At 39.9% G+C, this 19,367-nt stretch overlaps 1 protein-coding gene across 1 annotated transcript in view; it reads left to right on the top strand.

The window, feature by feature from the left end:
• LOC125381439 (serine/arginine repetitive matrix protein 5-like) overlaps window positions 1-13,742 on the top strand; it is a 44,103-nt gene extending 30,361 nt beyond the window's left edge. The window contains exon 4 of the mRNA XM_048397973.1: window positions 13,488-13,742. Coding sequence (XP_048253930.1) covers window positions 13,488-13,742 — 255 coding nt within the window. The remainder of the gene's footprint in view (window positions 1-13,487) is intronic.
• The last annotated feature ends 5,625 nt before the right edge of the window (window positions 13,743-19,367 follow it).

Here is a 19,367-nt window from a genome sequence, read left to right as displayed (position 1 = left end):
ATCTGTTTACAGTAACAGGACACTGCTTAAGTGTCATGTACAAAGGAGAAAGTGGAATCCCGTCAGTTAGGCGGACGAACCTTAACACTATTAATAAACATTAACATAAGCAGAAAAAATGTATATGCATATAATATCTGGCAATGTACACCAAGATCACCTTCTAAAAGAATAAGTTTTAAAAGCCGGTTGATATTCGTTTGCGCATTTGACGATTATATAACTTGCGAAAGTATAAATCCTTTTCCTATACTCAGACGTTCCTGAGCCTTGCGCTTTCCCAATTATTTTGACTAAAATTATTACCGGTATCATAGTATGAGAGATAATAGGAAATGCGTGCCGATCAAGTACGTGCCATAAATTTACGCGACATTGTGTGATTCCGAGACTATGAATCATTGTCAAATAGTGGTGACATTAAATCTAGAAAACAATACGCGAAATCGCGCATGCACAGAGCGGAAAGTTTGGACAAGGCATTAACGCAGAACGATTAATTTCAGTACTTCCGCTAAGCGCTTCGGGTAATCTACCACGCGTGAACTGATAAATTAAATCTGAGAAGCAGAAATACCGATAGACCTGTTGCTTGATTGACAAGGTAAATCAAGAAAGGGAGGGGCTTGATGATATCGTTCTCTCCCAGTAAATTCCGATGTCAAATAACGACGTTATTTGGACGGGGAAACGATGGTTTGAAAACGTCCACATAACGTCGTTTTTCGGTCCAATGACCATACACGAAAAAAACGACGTTTTAGTGTTTGCAGTGGTAATCACGGATATCTCTACAAATGGTAACATCTACCAACATGAACATGCATACCAACCCACCCACCTAGCCATACTACTCCCCATAGAAAAAGAATGCTACACATGTATATTACGTATGCACAGAGAAGTTACAGAATTGCTAAATTGCTGATTGCACAGCGAACACCGGCGCCTAGGACGACTGAGCCACCCGTGCCCCCTGTTGTTGGGAAGACGAAATTTAGACGCACAGAGAACAATAAGTGGAGCTTCCCGTGGTACCAGTCACGAGTCTCTATACTCTGAAACTAGCATTGCACCCTTATCCAAAAGTCGGCCATCTCATAAATTAAAGCATTTTACGAAGTGGTTACCAAGTTGGCCATGGAATATCTGTGTAATCCTGCTCCTCCTAATATTTCAGTGGGCGCACGTTACAATTTAAGAACTTCTTCACAGCTCAAGGATGTTAATGCCAGAACAATTAAATACTAACAATCATTTTTTACCCGACTCAGTACGAATGTGTAACGACTTACCGGACAATGTTCTGTCAAAAATATATTGTATATGACTTTACTAAATGTATCACCACAACAGAAAATCCTAAAATATTTGGCTTTGACTTACACTATGGTGCCCGTTTCTGTCCAATTATCCATTCCCGCCTCAGGTTAGGATGCAGTGATTGAAATGCACACACATATCACAGACATATTCATGAGTCCACTACGTGCTCCTGTGGTTATCATTATGGGGATCCTACACATAATTTCTTTTCATGTCGTAACTACAGCAATCGTAATTACTACAGAAAAGGGAAATGGCTTGGATTCAGCATTATTTGGAAATGCCACAACGTCTACCGAAACTAACCTTGCTATTGTACAATCTCTTCCTTTGTTTAAGATTTTAATATATCTTTATTACAATTACATCAATCGAATAGTTGTTTGTATGTGCGACATGCTGGTATGTAGAGGTATAGGTGTACAAGCATATTTGTGTATATACGTACATGTGCATGGATGCGCCGGGTTGTACCGATATACAATGTATGTATGTGTGTATCTGTGTGTGACTTGTATATTCGCATCATACTATTTGCAACTGTAGGTACAATTAATCTAATTTTGTTTGTATGTACAGTTTACTCTTATAATTATTAAATGTCCTTTGTTGGGAGACGTGTTTAAATAGGCTTAGCCTGTTCACCAATCCAATTCCTTTTTTCGTAAAATAAATATTATTTAAATCATGTGAGGATATGAGTACTGGAACAAATTCTGAAACGTCACGACCCAAACATTGCTCTCAACAAAAGCACTGGAAGCGCATCAGGGTTACGATCTAAGTTACTGGCGTTCAAGAAATGGATATTTAAATATGAGTCAAAGAAATAAGCCTAACATTGAAGCAACAGATAGTCTAACATTTACAAACGTATACGTAATAGTTTTAATTTTACTTTATAAGATGTGGAACCCCCTCAGGGGGGCAACATTGTTACATGCCTTACTCCCTTTCGAAGATACAGCCACTAACTGCCTTAGTTGCTGTACCAACCTGATCTCTCATTGCTGTTCTATTATATTTTTTTGTAGATGGGCCACTGGTCTTAAGTACAGAAATACAGAATAGAAATTGAAGTGCTTATGGAAATATGTACAGAGCGAGAATTGTTTAGTACAAAACTGGCATGAAACGGTTTCATCTTCACAATATCGAAGCAATTGCAGCAAATTAAAGTCACAAATTCAACTGAAATGTATATATCGGTCTTACAAGACAAATCATTAATAAGATCGTTTGGTAAATTTAGAATTTCATTGTATAATTTTAATTAAGACATGTGGTGTAGATCTAAGGATACTAGTTTTGTTAATAGTATATGTTCCAATTGTGACAGAGATGAAATTGAAGATGAATTCCACGTCTTGTGTAAGTGTAACAAGTATTCTAGATTGACTGTTACCTTGGGTAAGCAGTTGGTCATAGCGGCTTTGTGCCTCATCCTAATTAGCAGTATCACAGCACAGCTTGCTATCTGTAGACTTCAATGCAAGAGTTAATGTTTTGTTATAGTGACATGATATATAAAAATGTTGGAAATATGCTTCAGCTACACCCTTTGAACCCACGTATCACAAACATATCAAAGGATGAACACCATTTTCGTCTAGAACAGTTGGAAATATTTGTAATGGTATGAAGTTATCTGTATCTTGAAATACATGGTTGCTGATCATTGACGCTTTTGACCTAGTTTTCCCAATTGCAAAGGTTTGTTTCCAATAAGATACTATCTTCAGACAACCTGCGTGAAGACAGCCAACACATAGTCATACTCAATTGCAAGTATATCACGCCTAACAGTGTATCACAAATCACATAACTGATCCAAACTACGAGAAATTACACAAATAGCAGATCGCTGACAGTTTGCATTTTAAAGTAACACATTACAGCAGTTACTATGGGTACAACTGCAGTAAAGGTCAGGCATAAACTAGGTCAAATGAAAGGGACAAAATCAGACATTCCTGACAGCATAACCGAGAAAAAGAGAAGCAGCGTGAAAACAATGCTATAACAACCAACAAAGTTGTTGAATGTTGTCTTTGAGTTGTGTCGAATGTGGGTTTTGAAATTGATTTCTGCTCATAGAGAGTATGTCAAAACCACGGTTTAAAAATATACTGTTACAAAACCTGGATTGTGACATGGTTTTAAAACCTAGATTTTGTAGTTGAGCCCGTAATTAATGTCCTTGTCCTATCTGGGTAATGACCCTAATTTATTACTGAACAATTCAGTGGTCGAGTTATATAATAGGTACTAAATCCCTGAACCTCTCAGTAACGGGTGACGGACATGTGGAGATACCAATGTACTAAAACAAATCCTAAAACGCCACGACACACACACACACACACACACAGACACACACACACACACACGCACACACAAATATATATATATATATAGTATATATGCATATATGCTCTCAACAAAGGCACTGGAAGTCCATCAAGCTAGGCGTTCAAGTAATGTATCTTTAAATAGGGGTCAATTAAATCAAATGTAAAATATTCAGTAAAGTATGAAGGTTTGGAAAAAAAGTAGTCGCAAGATGCGGCGGTATAACAGCCGGGGGGTGATTTATCTCAATGATACTCATATAATATTCTCTGCATCTACATTCTACAGATTTTCTGAACAATATATCATTATCTGGAGTCATATAAAATCTGATACTCTTTTCTGTTTACACATTACCTAAAATTACAGTTAATAGTATGTGACCATGGGGCTTATTTCTGTTTAATCAGTAATGTTAATGTGTTGAAGATTCAGCAGCATGTTGCATTGCGAATATCCACAGCTTGTGATCTAGGGACATAACTGCATGAGCTAAGTGTTTGTGATAGCACCATCATATTTATAAACTAAATAATTTTGTTGACAAAATATGAATTAAATATATCAAGATGCAATACAAATTGTTTAACCAGCATCAAACAGTATGCTTTACACAAAATGGTATAACACAATGATCCTAATTAAATTGGACGTAACTGTACACTTGGCTTCTTGTTATCTATTACCGTTGTTGTCAGTGTGTATATACATATTATCCTATTTAGATTCACTATAATGTCTCAAGATAAATAATCAAGTTGCTTTTCTAAAACTAGTCCCAAAATTATTACATCAACCATCGTTTTTTTCTGATGTGTGCAAGTAAAGGGTCACGTGACTCATGAATGTTTTACCAACAAAGAGGAGACACCAATCTCATTAAAATCAGATCTAAGTTCTCGCTGTCGCTAAACGAAGATCTGAGGACATCCCATTACGGGTCAGTGCAGAACGACCTTTCGCGAACTTTGACCGACCACTGAAATGACTAACAAGTTTCAACCTGGCGACTTCCATTGCAGACTATGCTTGAAAAATATGTTGACACGGCTCTCGCAAAAATTTTGAAAACTGAACAAACGAACATTCCTGAATGTCTAATATTTGGTTGAGATTGTATGGCAGTGCTTCCCACGTACTTGCAACGCCTGCTCAGTTAAAATGTTTATCCCACGGAAGCGAGAGATAGACGATAATTTTGACGGAATCAGTCGTACGGGTCGTAATTGTCGTTCGGACTACCCCGTGTTAACGTTTTCGAAGTTGCATGATTAGAAAACCTATTCGGACTGTCACTTTCATGATCTGGTAAGCGACGCTTTGATTGGTCAGATGAAAGGTCGTTCTGACGTGACCCATAATGGGATGTCCTCATGATCAGATCTTTGATCAGCGATAGCGAGAACTAAGATCCGATTTTAATGACATTGGAGGAGACACTCGCTGGTCCTTCATACTTCTAGCTGCCCGAAGTCGTGGAACTAAGGTGTCATCTTAATAATGACAACCATGATAAGGACAATACAAATAGACGTCGGTTGGTTCTAAATGACAGAAATATGGTATTATTCATTTTACCAGAAGACTAGATAAAAAAAGTGAGATTATTAATTGACACTATCTTTTTCTCCCAACGTATAAACTTGGCAAAATTGTAAGTTCTCCGTCACTGATTTCACCAGTTTAAGCTATAATGACATCTGTTGTTATTGAGAAAGTTGTCTTGCGACAACTCCCTTCTGCATAACTTGCACCACCGATGTCACAACGCAAATATTTGTGTCGCCCTTAGACCACAGCTGATAGTTTCATGCAAAGACGGGGCGTTCGGGTAGCCTAGTGGTTAAAGCGTTAGCTCGTCACGCCGAAGACCCGGGTTCGATTCCCGACATGGGTACAATGTGTGAAGCCCATTTCTGGTGTCCCCAGCCGTGATATTGCTGGAATATTGCTAAAAGCGGCGTAAAACCATACTCACTCACTCACTCACTCATGCAAAGACAGATGCTTTGCCTGGTCAATGTCACCAAGAAGCAACAACTTTTAAGAGCACAACAGAAGTTGTTAAAACTTGCCTTTCGGTAAACCGAAGAACCTTCAATTGTTCTCTGTTCAGTGAGAAACTGGACGCTGCAATATGTTTGAACATATCCAAGTAAGAATAGTTAAATACTGGATAAAGTTACTGAGAAAGGACGACTGCAGATATTGTCTTCAGTGTTATAATTTTCAAATTAGTTAAATGCTAATGGTAAACATATTTCCCGAACTGAGACCGCCTCCTGTGGTCTAGTGGTAGAGCGTCCGCCCGGAGAGCGGAAGGGCCGGGGTACGATCCCCGGTCGCGTCATACCAAAATAGGTTAAAAGATCGTACTTGTTGTTACCCTGTCTGGCGCTCTGAATTAAGGGCGCTAAAACAAGGACTGGTCGGTTCGGAGTCAGTATACTGTGTCTGAGTGGGGTATTCATGTTAAACTGTGGCATGGTATGCCGATCCCGTTTGTCGCCTCTTACATAAGCATAGTCGCCTTTTATGGCAAGCATGGGTTGCTGAAGACCTATTCTACCCGGGATCTTCACGGGTCGAACTGAAATTGAAGTGCTCATGGGCATATGTACGCAGCGAGAATTGTTTTTGTACAAAACTGTCATGAAACGGTTTCATCTTCACAATATCGTGAATTTTAGTAAATTAAAGTCGCAACTTCAATTGAAATGTATTTGTCGATCTTACAAGACAAATCGTTAATAAGGTCTTTAGGTAAATTTAGAATTTCACTGCATACTTTTAATGTTAATATGTGTGGTAGATCTAAGGATAATAGTATTGTTTATAGTATATGTTCTAATTGTGATAGAGGTGAAATTGAGATGAATTCCACGTCTTATGTAATTACGTGCAACACGTATTTGAGTTAAAGATAAACATGGTCTTTCTTTCTTGAGTTGGGTTTAACGCCGCTTTTAACAGTATTACAGTTATATCGCGACGTGTCAGCTTAATGCGGGAGGAAAGCCCGAAGTGATGCAGGTTTCAAACGTTTACCACTTCGGTGAAACCCACGAGCACGGGAATGGTGCTGACAAACCTAGAAACATAATCAGGGCGAACCGGGATTCGAACCCACACTCATAGGTTTCTGGCGTCTCCAAGGGACGCAACTCTGCACAGCGACTCGCGGCGCCTTAGACGACTGGGCCACCCGTACCCCCTTAAAAATCACAATGAATCTGAAATGTCTATGATTAATTTTATCAACTCGCAACACATACATCATTCTTTTCATTTCAGTGGCTACCTAACTGAAACATATTTCAATATCAGATTCAAGATATAATTTCTGTATATTGACGTCACAATATATTTTTATGTTGTAGTAACAAGTGTACGTTTGGCCCTTAATGTTTTCCTCATTGCAAAGATTTGTTTCCGTAATATACTAGCTTCACATAAGCTGCGTGAACACATTCATGACAGCATAATGATCCATAAACAAGTACAATCCAAATCACACCTAACAGATTATCACACATCCCTCTTATTAGCACTGCCCCACAGTCACGCCATGAGCGGACGCTGACAGTTTGCATTTCAAAGTAGCACATGACAGCAGTGACTATAGGGTCTGTGTTCTGGAAGTGGAAACAACGGCAGTAAAGGTCAGGCTCAAACTAGGACAAATAAACAGGGGAAGACCAGACATTCCTGACAGCATAACCGAGAAAAAGAGAATCAACGTCAACTAAGTTTTTAGAATAAATTGTTTGAATTGTATTTGTGTTGTGTAGACCAGAGTCGTATGTGTGTTTGTGGATTGTGACGTGATTATAAAACCTAGGTTTTGAAGTTGAGCCAGTAACTAATGTCCTTGTTCTATCTGGGTAATGACCCTAATATATTACTGACCAATACAGTGATAGATTTATATAAAAGGTGCTAAACCTCTGAACCTCTCAGTTACAGGCGATACCCGTGAATATCCGGGGTAGAATAGGTCCTCGGCAACCCATGCTTGCGAGAAAAGGCGACTTTGCTTGTTGCAAGAGGCGACTAAAGGGATCGGGTGGTCAGACTCGCCGACTTGGTTGATGCATGTCATCATATCCCAATTGAGTGGATCGATGTTCATGCTGTCAATCACTGGTCTATCTGATCCAGACTCGATTATTTACAGACTGCCGTCATACAGATGGGACATTGCTGATCACATTTGCATATACCTCCTGCATAAATAAACAGAATGTGAATGTGTGATGCAATATAACTACATAACGTACATTAAATCTTGGAATAGCATTGACACTTCAGTAAACTACGGTTATAACAAACTCAAAGGGACCACTAATATTAATTCGTCATAGCCGTAGTTCGTTATAAGCAAATGTGCGGAATATATACAGCAAATGGACAGGATAAAAAAAAGTTTGTTATATCTGTCAGTTCGTTATAAGCGTGTTCGTTATAAACGTAATTTACAACTGTAATTGGATAGCATAAATGCGGTGTGGATCATACTGATTGGATTGGTTGATGATACCAAAATACGTTAAATCAATGGAATTACGATCTTATCGTGATCACTGCACTGGATGCGTTAAAAACGCATTTTTGACATGGTATTAAATGACATTTAGCGGTCTTTAATCAACGATGAACCACCTCAAAAGTTAAAACATAATACTAGGTTTACCTAATAAATATACAATGGATGCGATATTCATATCGCCATGAAGAATGCCAAGAATGCCACATATTTAGGACTACATGATAGACAGTGAAAAAGAACAAAACACTCCTGTCTTTAATCCCAAATAACAACAAATTTCAAACAGTCATATAGCTACGTATACTCTCTTATAATGCAAAATTAGGAGAGAAACATTTAGTGTTTTCAATGTAGAACTACATGTAGGTTACCTTAAGATTTAACCCCCTGCAAGAAGTAATCTTGGAACCGATTGCAGAGCCTGTTTCTCCGTAATTCTACATGAAGCGTACACCCTTAAAAGGAATTTAGCAAGCCTTGCAAGTGTTAGTTCGACACTGACGTCACTTTTATGACGTCACAACGCTAACTGTGACGCTAGTCGGATACAGATGCGTCACATTTAAAGTTTCTTTCAATATTGCATAATTATTGTGTTTTGAGTCAAAACTAAAATTGCCACACATAAACTTAATTTTGTATTAACCGCCAGTCTGCATTTTATTACAAACAATGAATCATAACATTATTTCAAAATGCCTGCCGATAATGACTAAGAAGTCAGTACTTCGATAAATATTAGCTTCCTCGGTAATGCGGCCGCGGTTTTCCCCTGCAGAGGTCGTTACTGTGATTTTGACACCTTGACTGACTTATCAGTATCGATTACTTCCAAATTCATGGTAAATATATATACTGAACCAAATTAAAAACTTCACAATCCTAAAATTTTTCACATTTTGACCAGTTATCATTGTTGGCCCTTATTGTGTATTTAAACAGTAATGGTCACGTATTGTCTTCAGATAACACCCGTTTTTGTGCAGGTGAATTGATCAGAATCATGTGCACAGCACTATAGTGGCAAAAGTGTTTTTTCACGTGCAACTTGTCACGTGGCCATAATACCGCACGTGTTTTCAGCCATACTTGTTAGCAGTCATTAAAAAAACAAAAAACACACAAGAAAACAAAAGTCTTTACGGCCATTTGTCATCGGCATGTTGCAGATGGGAACGTCCGTAGCTGAAGTCGCAAGGACGATGGGTTGTAGCCGATGGACTGTTTATGATTTACAGACGCGTCAGCAGCAAACGGGTACCACCGCTGATCGCCCTCGGCCAGGTCGACCACGTGTGACGTCACATGCAGAGGATCGTCAGATTGTCTTACGTCACCTCCGTAACCGATTTTTGACGGCTACATCAACCAGAAATGAACTGTTTAGGGGTAGACTGAGTGCGCAAACTGTTCGACACCGTCTGAGAACTGCTCACCTTCAAGCACGACGGCCATACTGCGGGCCGATTCTGACTCAATTACACAGGCGTTAACGTCAATTGTGGGCACAGCGACACTTACGATGGACTCAGAGGAATTGGAATCAAATCGTCTTCAGTGATGAATCCCGATTTAATCTTCGATTTGCTGATGGTAGGGCGAGGGTATGGAGGCGCCGTCATGAACGTTACACCCAGTGTTGTGTACAGGAAGTTGACAGATTTGGAGGCGGAAGTGTCATGGTGTGGGATGCTTTCTGTGGCAATGCACGTTCCAGGCTTCTTGTCATCCGTGGCAACCTCAACGCTGCTGCTTACCGCGACCAGGTACTGGCACCAGAACTTCTGCCTTTTATGGCAGCACATGGTCCCGGTTTGATCTTCCAACATGACAATGCCAGACCCCACACAGCAATTTTGACAAGGAATTTCCTTCGGAATGCGGGAGTCAACGTCATGGACGTCTCCTGACCTCAATCCCATCGAACACGTCTGGGATGCTCTTGGCAGAAGTCTGCGCACTCTCCAGAACCAACCACAGAATTTGCAAGATCTTGGCACTATTTTGCAGCAACAATGGCGTCGTCTTCCGAATCATGTGTTCACAAGCATCACAAGGTCCATGCGGAGGCGTTGTGTGGAAGTTGTCAACGCACATGGTGGCCATACACGCTACTGAACTTGTGTGCCATCTGATTTTCGTGCTTGGGACTTATGATTTAAACTGTTGATGTTACTACCGGATAGCGTAGGTGCTTGGAACAAATTATGGTTACCACCGTTAATTAAAATCCTTCTTTGGACATTAATGATTAAAAATTACCTTCTCTTATACATTTGTCCGTTGTATATCATATATGGGATTACTTTTAAAAATGTGAAGTTTTTAATTGGACTCAGTATATCTATTTAAGATCAAGAGCGCGACAGTATTTATCCTGCGATAATGTTCAAAGGATGTATCCCGGCCGTGATGTAACGTATCCATATACAGGATCCTACAACGGTACCAGTCATCAACACTACAGATGACCGACCACGTAGTGGAAGACCAAGGGTCACCACCAAACGTCATCAGGATCGTCATATTGTGCAACAGCTTCTTCAAGATCGCATTGTTACTGCTGCGAAAACTGACTGAGGACACACTAGCAACACATTAGTGCGGACACCGTGCGTCGACGATTGACGAGCAGACACCTCCACTGTCACAGGCCACACCGGGGACCCATTCTGACACCATGTAATCGGCGGGACCGTTTTCAGTTGGCAACACAGCACCAGCATTGGTGCCACCAGAAGTGGAGAAGAGTTCTCTTCTTAGACGAAAGCCGTTACTGTATCTCAACAGCAGATGGCAGAGAGAGAGAGTCTGAGCGACGCCGTGGGGAACGTTATTCGGATGCTTGTGTTGTTGAGAGAGACTCGTGGGGTGATCCGAGCATCATGGTCCGGGGTGGAATTGGTCTTGCACAGAGGGTCGGCCCTATGGTCTTCCAGAACATCGGTCCAGGGAGAGGCAATGGTGTCACAGCAGCTCGGTACATTGATCAAGTCTTGAGACCCAAGCCGTACCTCATTCGTCACGTCGCCGCAACCACGAGTTTCAGCAGGATAACGCCCGTGCCCACACTGCGAGAGCAACAAGAGACTTCCACTAGCAGAATGGCATCAAAACCATGCAATGGCCTGCCCATCAGTCCCGATTTAAATCCCATTGAGCACCTGGGGGACGAGATATAAAGACGGCTGAATGACGTCCGACCAAGGCCGACAACTGCAGCTGAACTGCGTCAGGCATTCCTCAGAGTGTGGGCTCAAGTGCCTATGGCCTTCATCAACCGCCTTATCCATTCCATGTAGCGACGTTGCACGGAAGTCATCAATGCACATGGAGGACACACGAGATACCGACTTGTGATGCCATTTTCTCAGAGACTAGTGTTGTGTTTCACTTTAAGAACATTTGACACTTTAATTTCAACCTTGATGATCAGTTTTGCCACGTTTCATCTTTTTAATATGTCTCAAAGTATGTTTGCAGTGTTTGGAAAAATAAGGGTTCTCATATATCTATCCATGGTGACGTTTCTTTTGCGGTTCAGTATAGTTTCAGCAGCCTTTTGGCGTGATCGGTCTCACAAAGATGATGTCAACCACTCTGAAAGCTACCCTAAACATACACACAGGAGACAAAGTTGTCAGCGGCGGGCTTTGGTCCACTATAAATTATGCCTTTAACTGACCCAAGAATGACAAATGCTTAAACATGACAAAATCATACTTCTCTTGCTCAGCATAGGGCATTTACAAGTAGCAGCATACTGCACCCACACCATACGACCTCTGTTGCTCTTTCTCCGCCATTTTACGTCAAGTCCCTTCGCCTAGGCCGTCGATTAACGTCAGTTGTACGATATCCTCCTCGGTAAGTAGTATGTCTTGTTTGTTTGTTTGTTTTTTGTTTAACGCCGCACTCAGCAATATTCCAGCTATATGACGGGGGTCGGTAAATAATCGAGTCTGTACCAGACAATCCAGTGATTGATATCATGAGCATCGATCTAGCAATTGGGATCGATGACATGCATCAACCAAGTCAGCGAGCCTGACCACCCGATCCCGTTAGTCGCCTCTTACGACAAGCATAGTCGCCTTTTATGGCAAGCATGGGTTGCTGAAGACCTATCCTACCCCGGATCTACCCGGGTCTAGTATGTCTTGGGTAAAGTCTCCTAATTAATATTAATGGTGGGAACATAAGTTTTAACTTTTACGACGGAAAACACCCAAATTCACAATAACCAGTGGCACAAAACTTCGCTTATGTTTAAAATGGGTTAGCTCAGAATCACAATGCATTTCTTAAATTTTTAGTGGCACGTAATCTCTATGAAAAGCATTTCGAAATTGGAGTACAAAGCCTTGTCCTTACTTAGTCTCGTGTCTTTAACTGAACCAAACTCATGGAGAGGGAGTCCTTAGTTGGATAACTTGTTCCCAATCCATTTCAATCTGAATAGAATATGTTTAAATCAACAACAAAAAACTGATAAAATCATGTATACAGAGCTTACTTATTGTATCGCTGTGTTGAATTTTGGATACTCATGCGTTACATGGAAAATAAAATGTGACGTATTTAACACCAAACTACACACAGATGGGTGTTTTATTATAAATAAACCATATTTCACTTCTTTCCGTATTGATGCAGGGACTGTTTGTGGAACAGCCAATCAGTCAGCCTTGTTTCAATTTACAGCGTCGCTTATGACAGATTCGGTTTCAACACGTTACCATTACATCACATAGGTTGATCTCTGAAATTTGGCATATAAGAAATGTAATAAAGTTTGCTCTGCTCCCATGTGAAGCGTAATAAAGTATTGTTTTCCCATTCACATGGGGGCAAACTTTATGACTAAAACATACTTGATCGTTCTTGATGTCATATGTATGTCTTCAGATTTCTTGGCTCTCACGGTCGGGTAGCCTAGAGGTTAAAGCGTTCGCTCGTCACGCCGAAGACCCGGGTTCGATTCCCGACATGGGTACAATGTGTGAAGCCAATTTCTGGTGTCCCCCGCCGTGATATTGCTGGAATATTGCTAAAAGCGGCGTAAAACCATACTCACTCACTCACTCACTTGGCTCTCTGTTTCTGTGCCATTTCCACAGTTGATCGTCCTTGATGTCATAAGTGTGTCTTCAAATTTCTTTGCTCTCTGTTTCCGTGCCATGTCCACAGTTGATCGTCCTTGATGTCATGTGTGTGTCTTCAAATTTCTTGGCTCTCTGTTTCTGTGCCATTTCCACAGTTGACGCATGCTTCCGTCGCATGTCTGTCGGACGAGAATGTGTCCCTCTATGGCAATACATTCCCCATGATCTGTCTGGATAGACCGTCCGTCGTACCTCCAGGCCTGATGCCCCCCTTCACCATGGCATCTGGCCATTTGGACTTCCCTCGAGAACCCAGAATCCATGCAATGGAGGCTGTATCTTATCTCACCCAGTTCGCTCATATCCCAGAACTGACTTCCTACGTTTTCATGACAAGGCCACACTTCTAACGCCACACCATAAGAATGGTTTCTAGCATCTACGCACATCGACGGTTGTAAAACAGAACGTATGTCTCCATTGTATACACCATCGCCCATTATGTACAGTTCTGGATGGACGTTGTTCAAGTACCACTGAAATGACTTACATCCCAAACCCTCTCTGAGTTTCTTCCTATCAGAAACATCTCCTATATCAACCAATTGTCCGTCGGAGTTCATGGTGAATTTCTTGAAGTCGTCCAACCATACATTACCAACCCGCCCTGTGTTACGGTGATAGGAGTAATAACTTGTTACATTTCCATAATGATAATTAGAATGAGTACGAAACACATGCCCGACGTGGGAACAGGGTATCATTTCTATACGACCTCCACACGTCCATACTTTCAAGCTTAGCTCTATATTCTCCCCACCCCATATCAAAAGGTCCGGATCGTATTTCCCAAGTCTTTCAAACCACGATTTGCTTATTGTAAACATCCCACCCGCCATTGCAGGTGTGTAAATTGGATCAGTGACTGAATGAACTCGTATTTTTTCTCTTCTAGGAATGTATACCCAGTCATACGATAACAAAGGGAAAGACAGTACGGCTACGTGAATAGGATTTGAGTTTTGGATTCCAAAATCTTCACTATTTATAATCTCTGTAACAGGAACAGCAACGATCTTGGGATCAGTGGCAACCCTTGCCAAAAGAGGTTCCAACCATCTCTGGAAACATTCGCAATGGCTATCCAGGAATGTCACAGTTGAGGAAGTTGCAGCATCGAATCCAATTACCCTTGCTTTCATGAGCCCAACTCTGGTTTTACTCCGTATAAGTCGGACTTTAGGATACCCAGCCATATATTCCGCGAGTGGTGCCTTGAGATGTTCCCTCTCTGATGCATCATCCACGAGGAGAAGCTCTTTCAATAAACTCGGAGGTGTGTTGTCAAGGACGCTGTGGACAGTCCGAAGCAAAGTTGACCAAGTCTCATTCATGAATATAATAACAACGCTTGTCTGTGGAAGTGTTGAGATATCATACGTTATTCTTTGGCACTCGTCAGGTTTAGGAAAAGGCGTGCGTCTTTGGAGAGGAATCAGATTACTCACGTATTCCCGGAAGCCATTCTCCTTTTCGCTCATGTCATATTTCAGTCTTTCCTCTGTGGGAAGCTTCAGTTTGTCTATGAGGACAGGTAGTCCTTTATCCCCTGGGCGAGACAGATTGAACATTGTCTTCACCAGAGACATATCAGGCATGTGAGGAATAGATATGAAAATTGACGGCACAGCATCTCCACTACGATCAACCATTGTGTCTTGTTTTCTTAAACCCCTTGATATTTGTCCACGATAATTTGAAAATAGTATGAATGTTATCACACAAAGAAATAACATGCACCATGCCAATTTTCTCCTTCTTGTTCTAAGCTTAAGATACGACATGTTTCACTTTAGAGACGCAGGAAACATGTGGATGAAATGACGTTGTGCTTGTATTTATGACAATAATTTGGGACTATAAAAGAATGCATGTGACACGTCCTTTGAAGCTATAATGATTAAACAATATATTCATCGAATTTGCTAGTGCCGTGTATTGATGAAACAGAAACTATGAAAGATGGTCAACATGTTACATTGACTGACACGCCGGGAGTATTGATTTTGCCGACGTCCGGTTGGTTTATGTGTAAGAGGTCATAGGAGGCGCCGAGACAGCCAGAGAACTTTGCTTTATCGGTTCGCCAGAATGTGACTGTTTTGTTTTGAACATATGGCATCAGAAATTATCTGCTTTGTCATCTTCGGACCACAGTCCCACCTTGCTTAATCCATTACATGCTTGAGGAGTTTGCTAGAATGATTATCTTTTTCATTTCATAAATTAAAAAAAGGAAAAGGCTTGTGTATTATATACATAACACATCACTAAATTGCATTACAATCATTCAAACTCAGAATATTATAGGAGTTTTAAACCTCTTTAAGAAGAACTGATTACAAAGATACCCACGATTTCACCGCTTGGGATCAGAATGCAACCATACAAATTGATCTGAATATCATATCACAATTTCGACTCGTCCTTTGCAGTTGGTGAAGCCCACTTTCTCACTCACTCACTTACAAAGTGTCAGACTATAACTAGAAACAGTTACGAGCCAAGTATGATTCCCATAGATCCATGCTTATTGAAGGTTCCAAGGACAGTGGCAAAGTTGCAAGTGCCAATGTCTCATTGGATCCAAAACTGTATCTTCCAGAGTCCCAAATAATGACTCAATTTTCACCGCTGAGGCCAAAGCTATTTCATCAATGTTTTGATCTATGGACTAGAAAGGTTTCATCGTCTCTCTGTCATGGGTGCGGGCACTTAATTGTGTGTCCTCTAGTCATCGCTTGATTCTAGAGATTTTTTAACTACCCAAAGATCTTTCTAATGGATCAGTCGTATATTATTTGTTGCCAGCCACACTGGCTTAGTGCTGAAGCTAAAATACACTCTGAAGACTCACATATATTTGCATTGCTGGTGTGGTCCGAGACAGCTCAAATATTGGTAAGTCCTACTGGATTACTAAGCTCCATAAGAAAATCCGTACAAAGAAAGATATTGCTGAGTCTAGCAAATATTCCACCATATCACTGGCTCAAAAACTAACCACAATCGTCAACACACTCTTTATTTTACGAATTTTGGGGTATAATCGAACAAGCTCTTTCTACGGAAATGACAAAGAGCGTCATATGACTCTTGCCCAAAAGTTGTTTCATCAGGGCTACAACTTTTAAGGCCTTAGCGAATGTTTCAGGAAGGTGAGGAGGATTTTCTTTTTTAATTTCGACGAAACTGATGGGCATCGGTGAACAACATCATATACAATGCAATTCACTCTTTTGACTTGTACCACGTGTTCATGCGTTTTTTCTTTTCGGGTGAAATGTTTTTTTGCCTCTGCGTGTGTTTGTGATGGTTGCCACCAATGACACAATGTACACTCGGCTTTTCACGAACAAACGGTATCATCACTTTTTAATTGTGATTCATAAATACTTGCATGATGTCTTATGATTTTGGAGAGTGTCTGGAGAAATTAACACAATGTGGATTCCAAAAACTCTTTTGTCACCAAATATGATTTGGCTGAGATTATGACTAAATTATTCATTTTGAAGTTCAGATATACTCACTCACCCGAGAAAATCATTCGAGCCTAAACACAAATATTAGTCAAATCGCTCATTACTAAAAGTATATATCTCAATATTTAAGGGATATTAAGCTGAAATATATCAAAAGCGGCGTAAAAACATACTAACTCACTCACTCAAACATTTTTTTACAGAACGCTCTTTGGCATTAAAAAGACGGCAGTTACTAATGGTCGTTACTCACGAGACCAACACTGATTGAAATGTGAACGATATTATAACATGGTTTACAACTGACAATATTGATTAGGTAAGCTCTATAATCTGTAACAGATTGGTACATTTTGTGCATTATTGATTGTAAATTGATTGACAGCTGTTTTACATCAACGCGTTTCTCGCTCCAGTGCATGGCCAGATACATGTAACTGAAAGTTAAACGCTGAAACAGTCCGGGAATTACCTGAATCCGAAAACATGAATCCTCGCTATATTTAATGTTTTAGTATTAGTTTTTAGAACGTTAAAGACATATGGCAACACTCACATAGCTGTCGTCTTTATCAATAGAGCTGAAGTTTTGAAGGTGGTCTTTCATGACTATGAAACGTTGGTCATTCGGTAAATGAAAGCGACAAAACCCTTTAAATAATCTAAGAAATCTCTGCTTAAAAGAGAGTCCATTGTACGATTCATACAGTATCATGATCATGTGTTTATTAATAGTGATGCAACCAGGTGTTCGCGAATAGGTGAGCGTATCCTGCCCCAGCGGTGGCAATCGTCAATTGCTTTTCTAGTAATATATATTTAATCATAGAAGATAATATACACATGTGTTCGACGCTTCGTCTTCCCTAAAGGGCTTGCTTCCAATAAGGGGGGCGGTCGGGTAACCTAGTGGTTAATGCGTTCGCTCGTCACGTCGAAGACCCGGGTTCGATTCCCGACATGGGTACAATGTGTGAAGTCCATTTCTGGTGTCCCTCGCCGTGATATTGCTGGAATATTGCTAAAAGCGGCGTAAAACCATACTCACTCACTCCGATAAGGCCTCTGACTTTTGGTAGGAATAGGGGTGGCTTGTGACTGTCATTACAGTAATGTATATCAATTCTAATCATGCACCAATTATCCATGTCCTAATATTATCAAATCCATTAAATTATTTCAGAGTACAGTAAACTACGTTTATAACGAACTGGGTTTTTACCTCGGTCATGTACTGTATATATGCCGTATTGTTTAAACATATTTATTTTTCCAAAAATCTGACAATGGATTGGTAAACAAGCGAAGGCTTATGTTAATATCGCTCCATTACACATAGGACATTATACAATAGATACATCAGTGAAGGTTAGATGTAATAAATGAATTGTACATGCCAAGCAAGATGTGTATATTTAATAAATATATTTGCAGTTTATATTAAACAATTCATTTTATTAAAAATCTTCCAGTTTTTAATGGAAAATTTTAAATAGAATCAAATGTTTGGATTTGCTCTTCGTTACTCAAATACGAATTTCCGCAATACCCTGTTTGTAAAGAATACCATGTTGGTAAAGATACATTTCATTTCGAAGAACAAAGTAATTTGTACACACAAACAAGAAGTGTAAAGCATCTTCGGTATGATATTCACAGGAATAAGTTTTTGTATCCAAATAATATCTATCATACTGAACTGCGTTAAGTTTGTGACTGTGAATAATTTGACATAACCTGCTTCCATAATTTAAATCCCAGCGTATAACATTATCTCCCCTTACGTGAAGCAAATTCTCAAATTGTGTAATGGTCTCCGCCCCCGTTAGGTTTTCTGCTAACATATTCCAAAGTTTGGATACAGCTGATTGGGTAGAAATGATTAAGCTTTTGTTTTACACTTCACTGTTTGAAGATTAGTTATATCCCTTATGTTATAATTTGTGTTTTCCGAAACTGTATTAGGAATAAGCCAACAAAGGTATTCCGGAGAGAAATGATTATTCATTTTTGTAAAACATTTCCAATTGTGAATTGTATCTGTTGTCTTTTAATGACTTACAATTTGTTTTATTGTAAATCTTCTGATGACTCGTACCCCGGGCAGCGTCACATATGGTTCTAAGAACATCTAAGTTTAATTTTTCCAATAAATGAGCTTGTTCAATAGTACAGTTGACCCAGATATGACAACAATAATCAAAAATTGGTAAAATAAATGACTTGTACATATTTCTAAGGTAGTTCGGGATAGACGATATTAGTAACTTCTTAGACAATTAACCAGAGGACAACATGTCCTTGCTTTAATACTTTGTTAAGTAATACCTTAGTGCTTATGACTTTGTAATCTTTAATTTCTGTACCATTCAAATACAAGTTAGGTTGTAATTTACGGGTAAATTGAATAGATTCATTTTTTTCGGGACTGAATTTAACTTGCCATCTAGCAGCCCATTCTTTAATTCTGTCCAAGTCATTATATAATTA

This window comes from Haliotis rufescens, unplaced genomic scaffold (genome assembly GCF_023055435.1).
Source record: "Haliotis rufescens isolate VD_foot unplaced genomic scaffold, xgHalRufe1.0.p SCAF_18, whole genome shotgun sequence".
Taxonomy (NCBI): Eukaryota; Metazoa; Mollusca; class Gastropoda; order Lepetellida; family Haliotidae; genus Haliotis; species Haliotis rufescens.
Note: the sequence above shows the minus strand (reverse complement) of the source record. Positions and strands in the feature narration are given on the sequence as shown.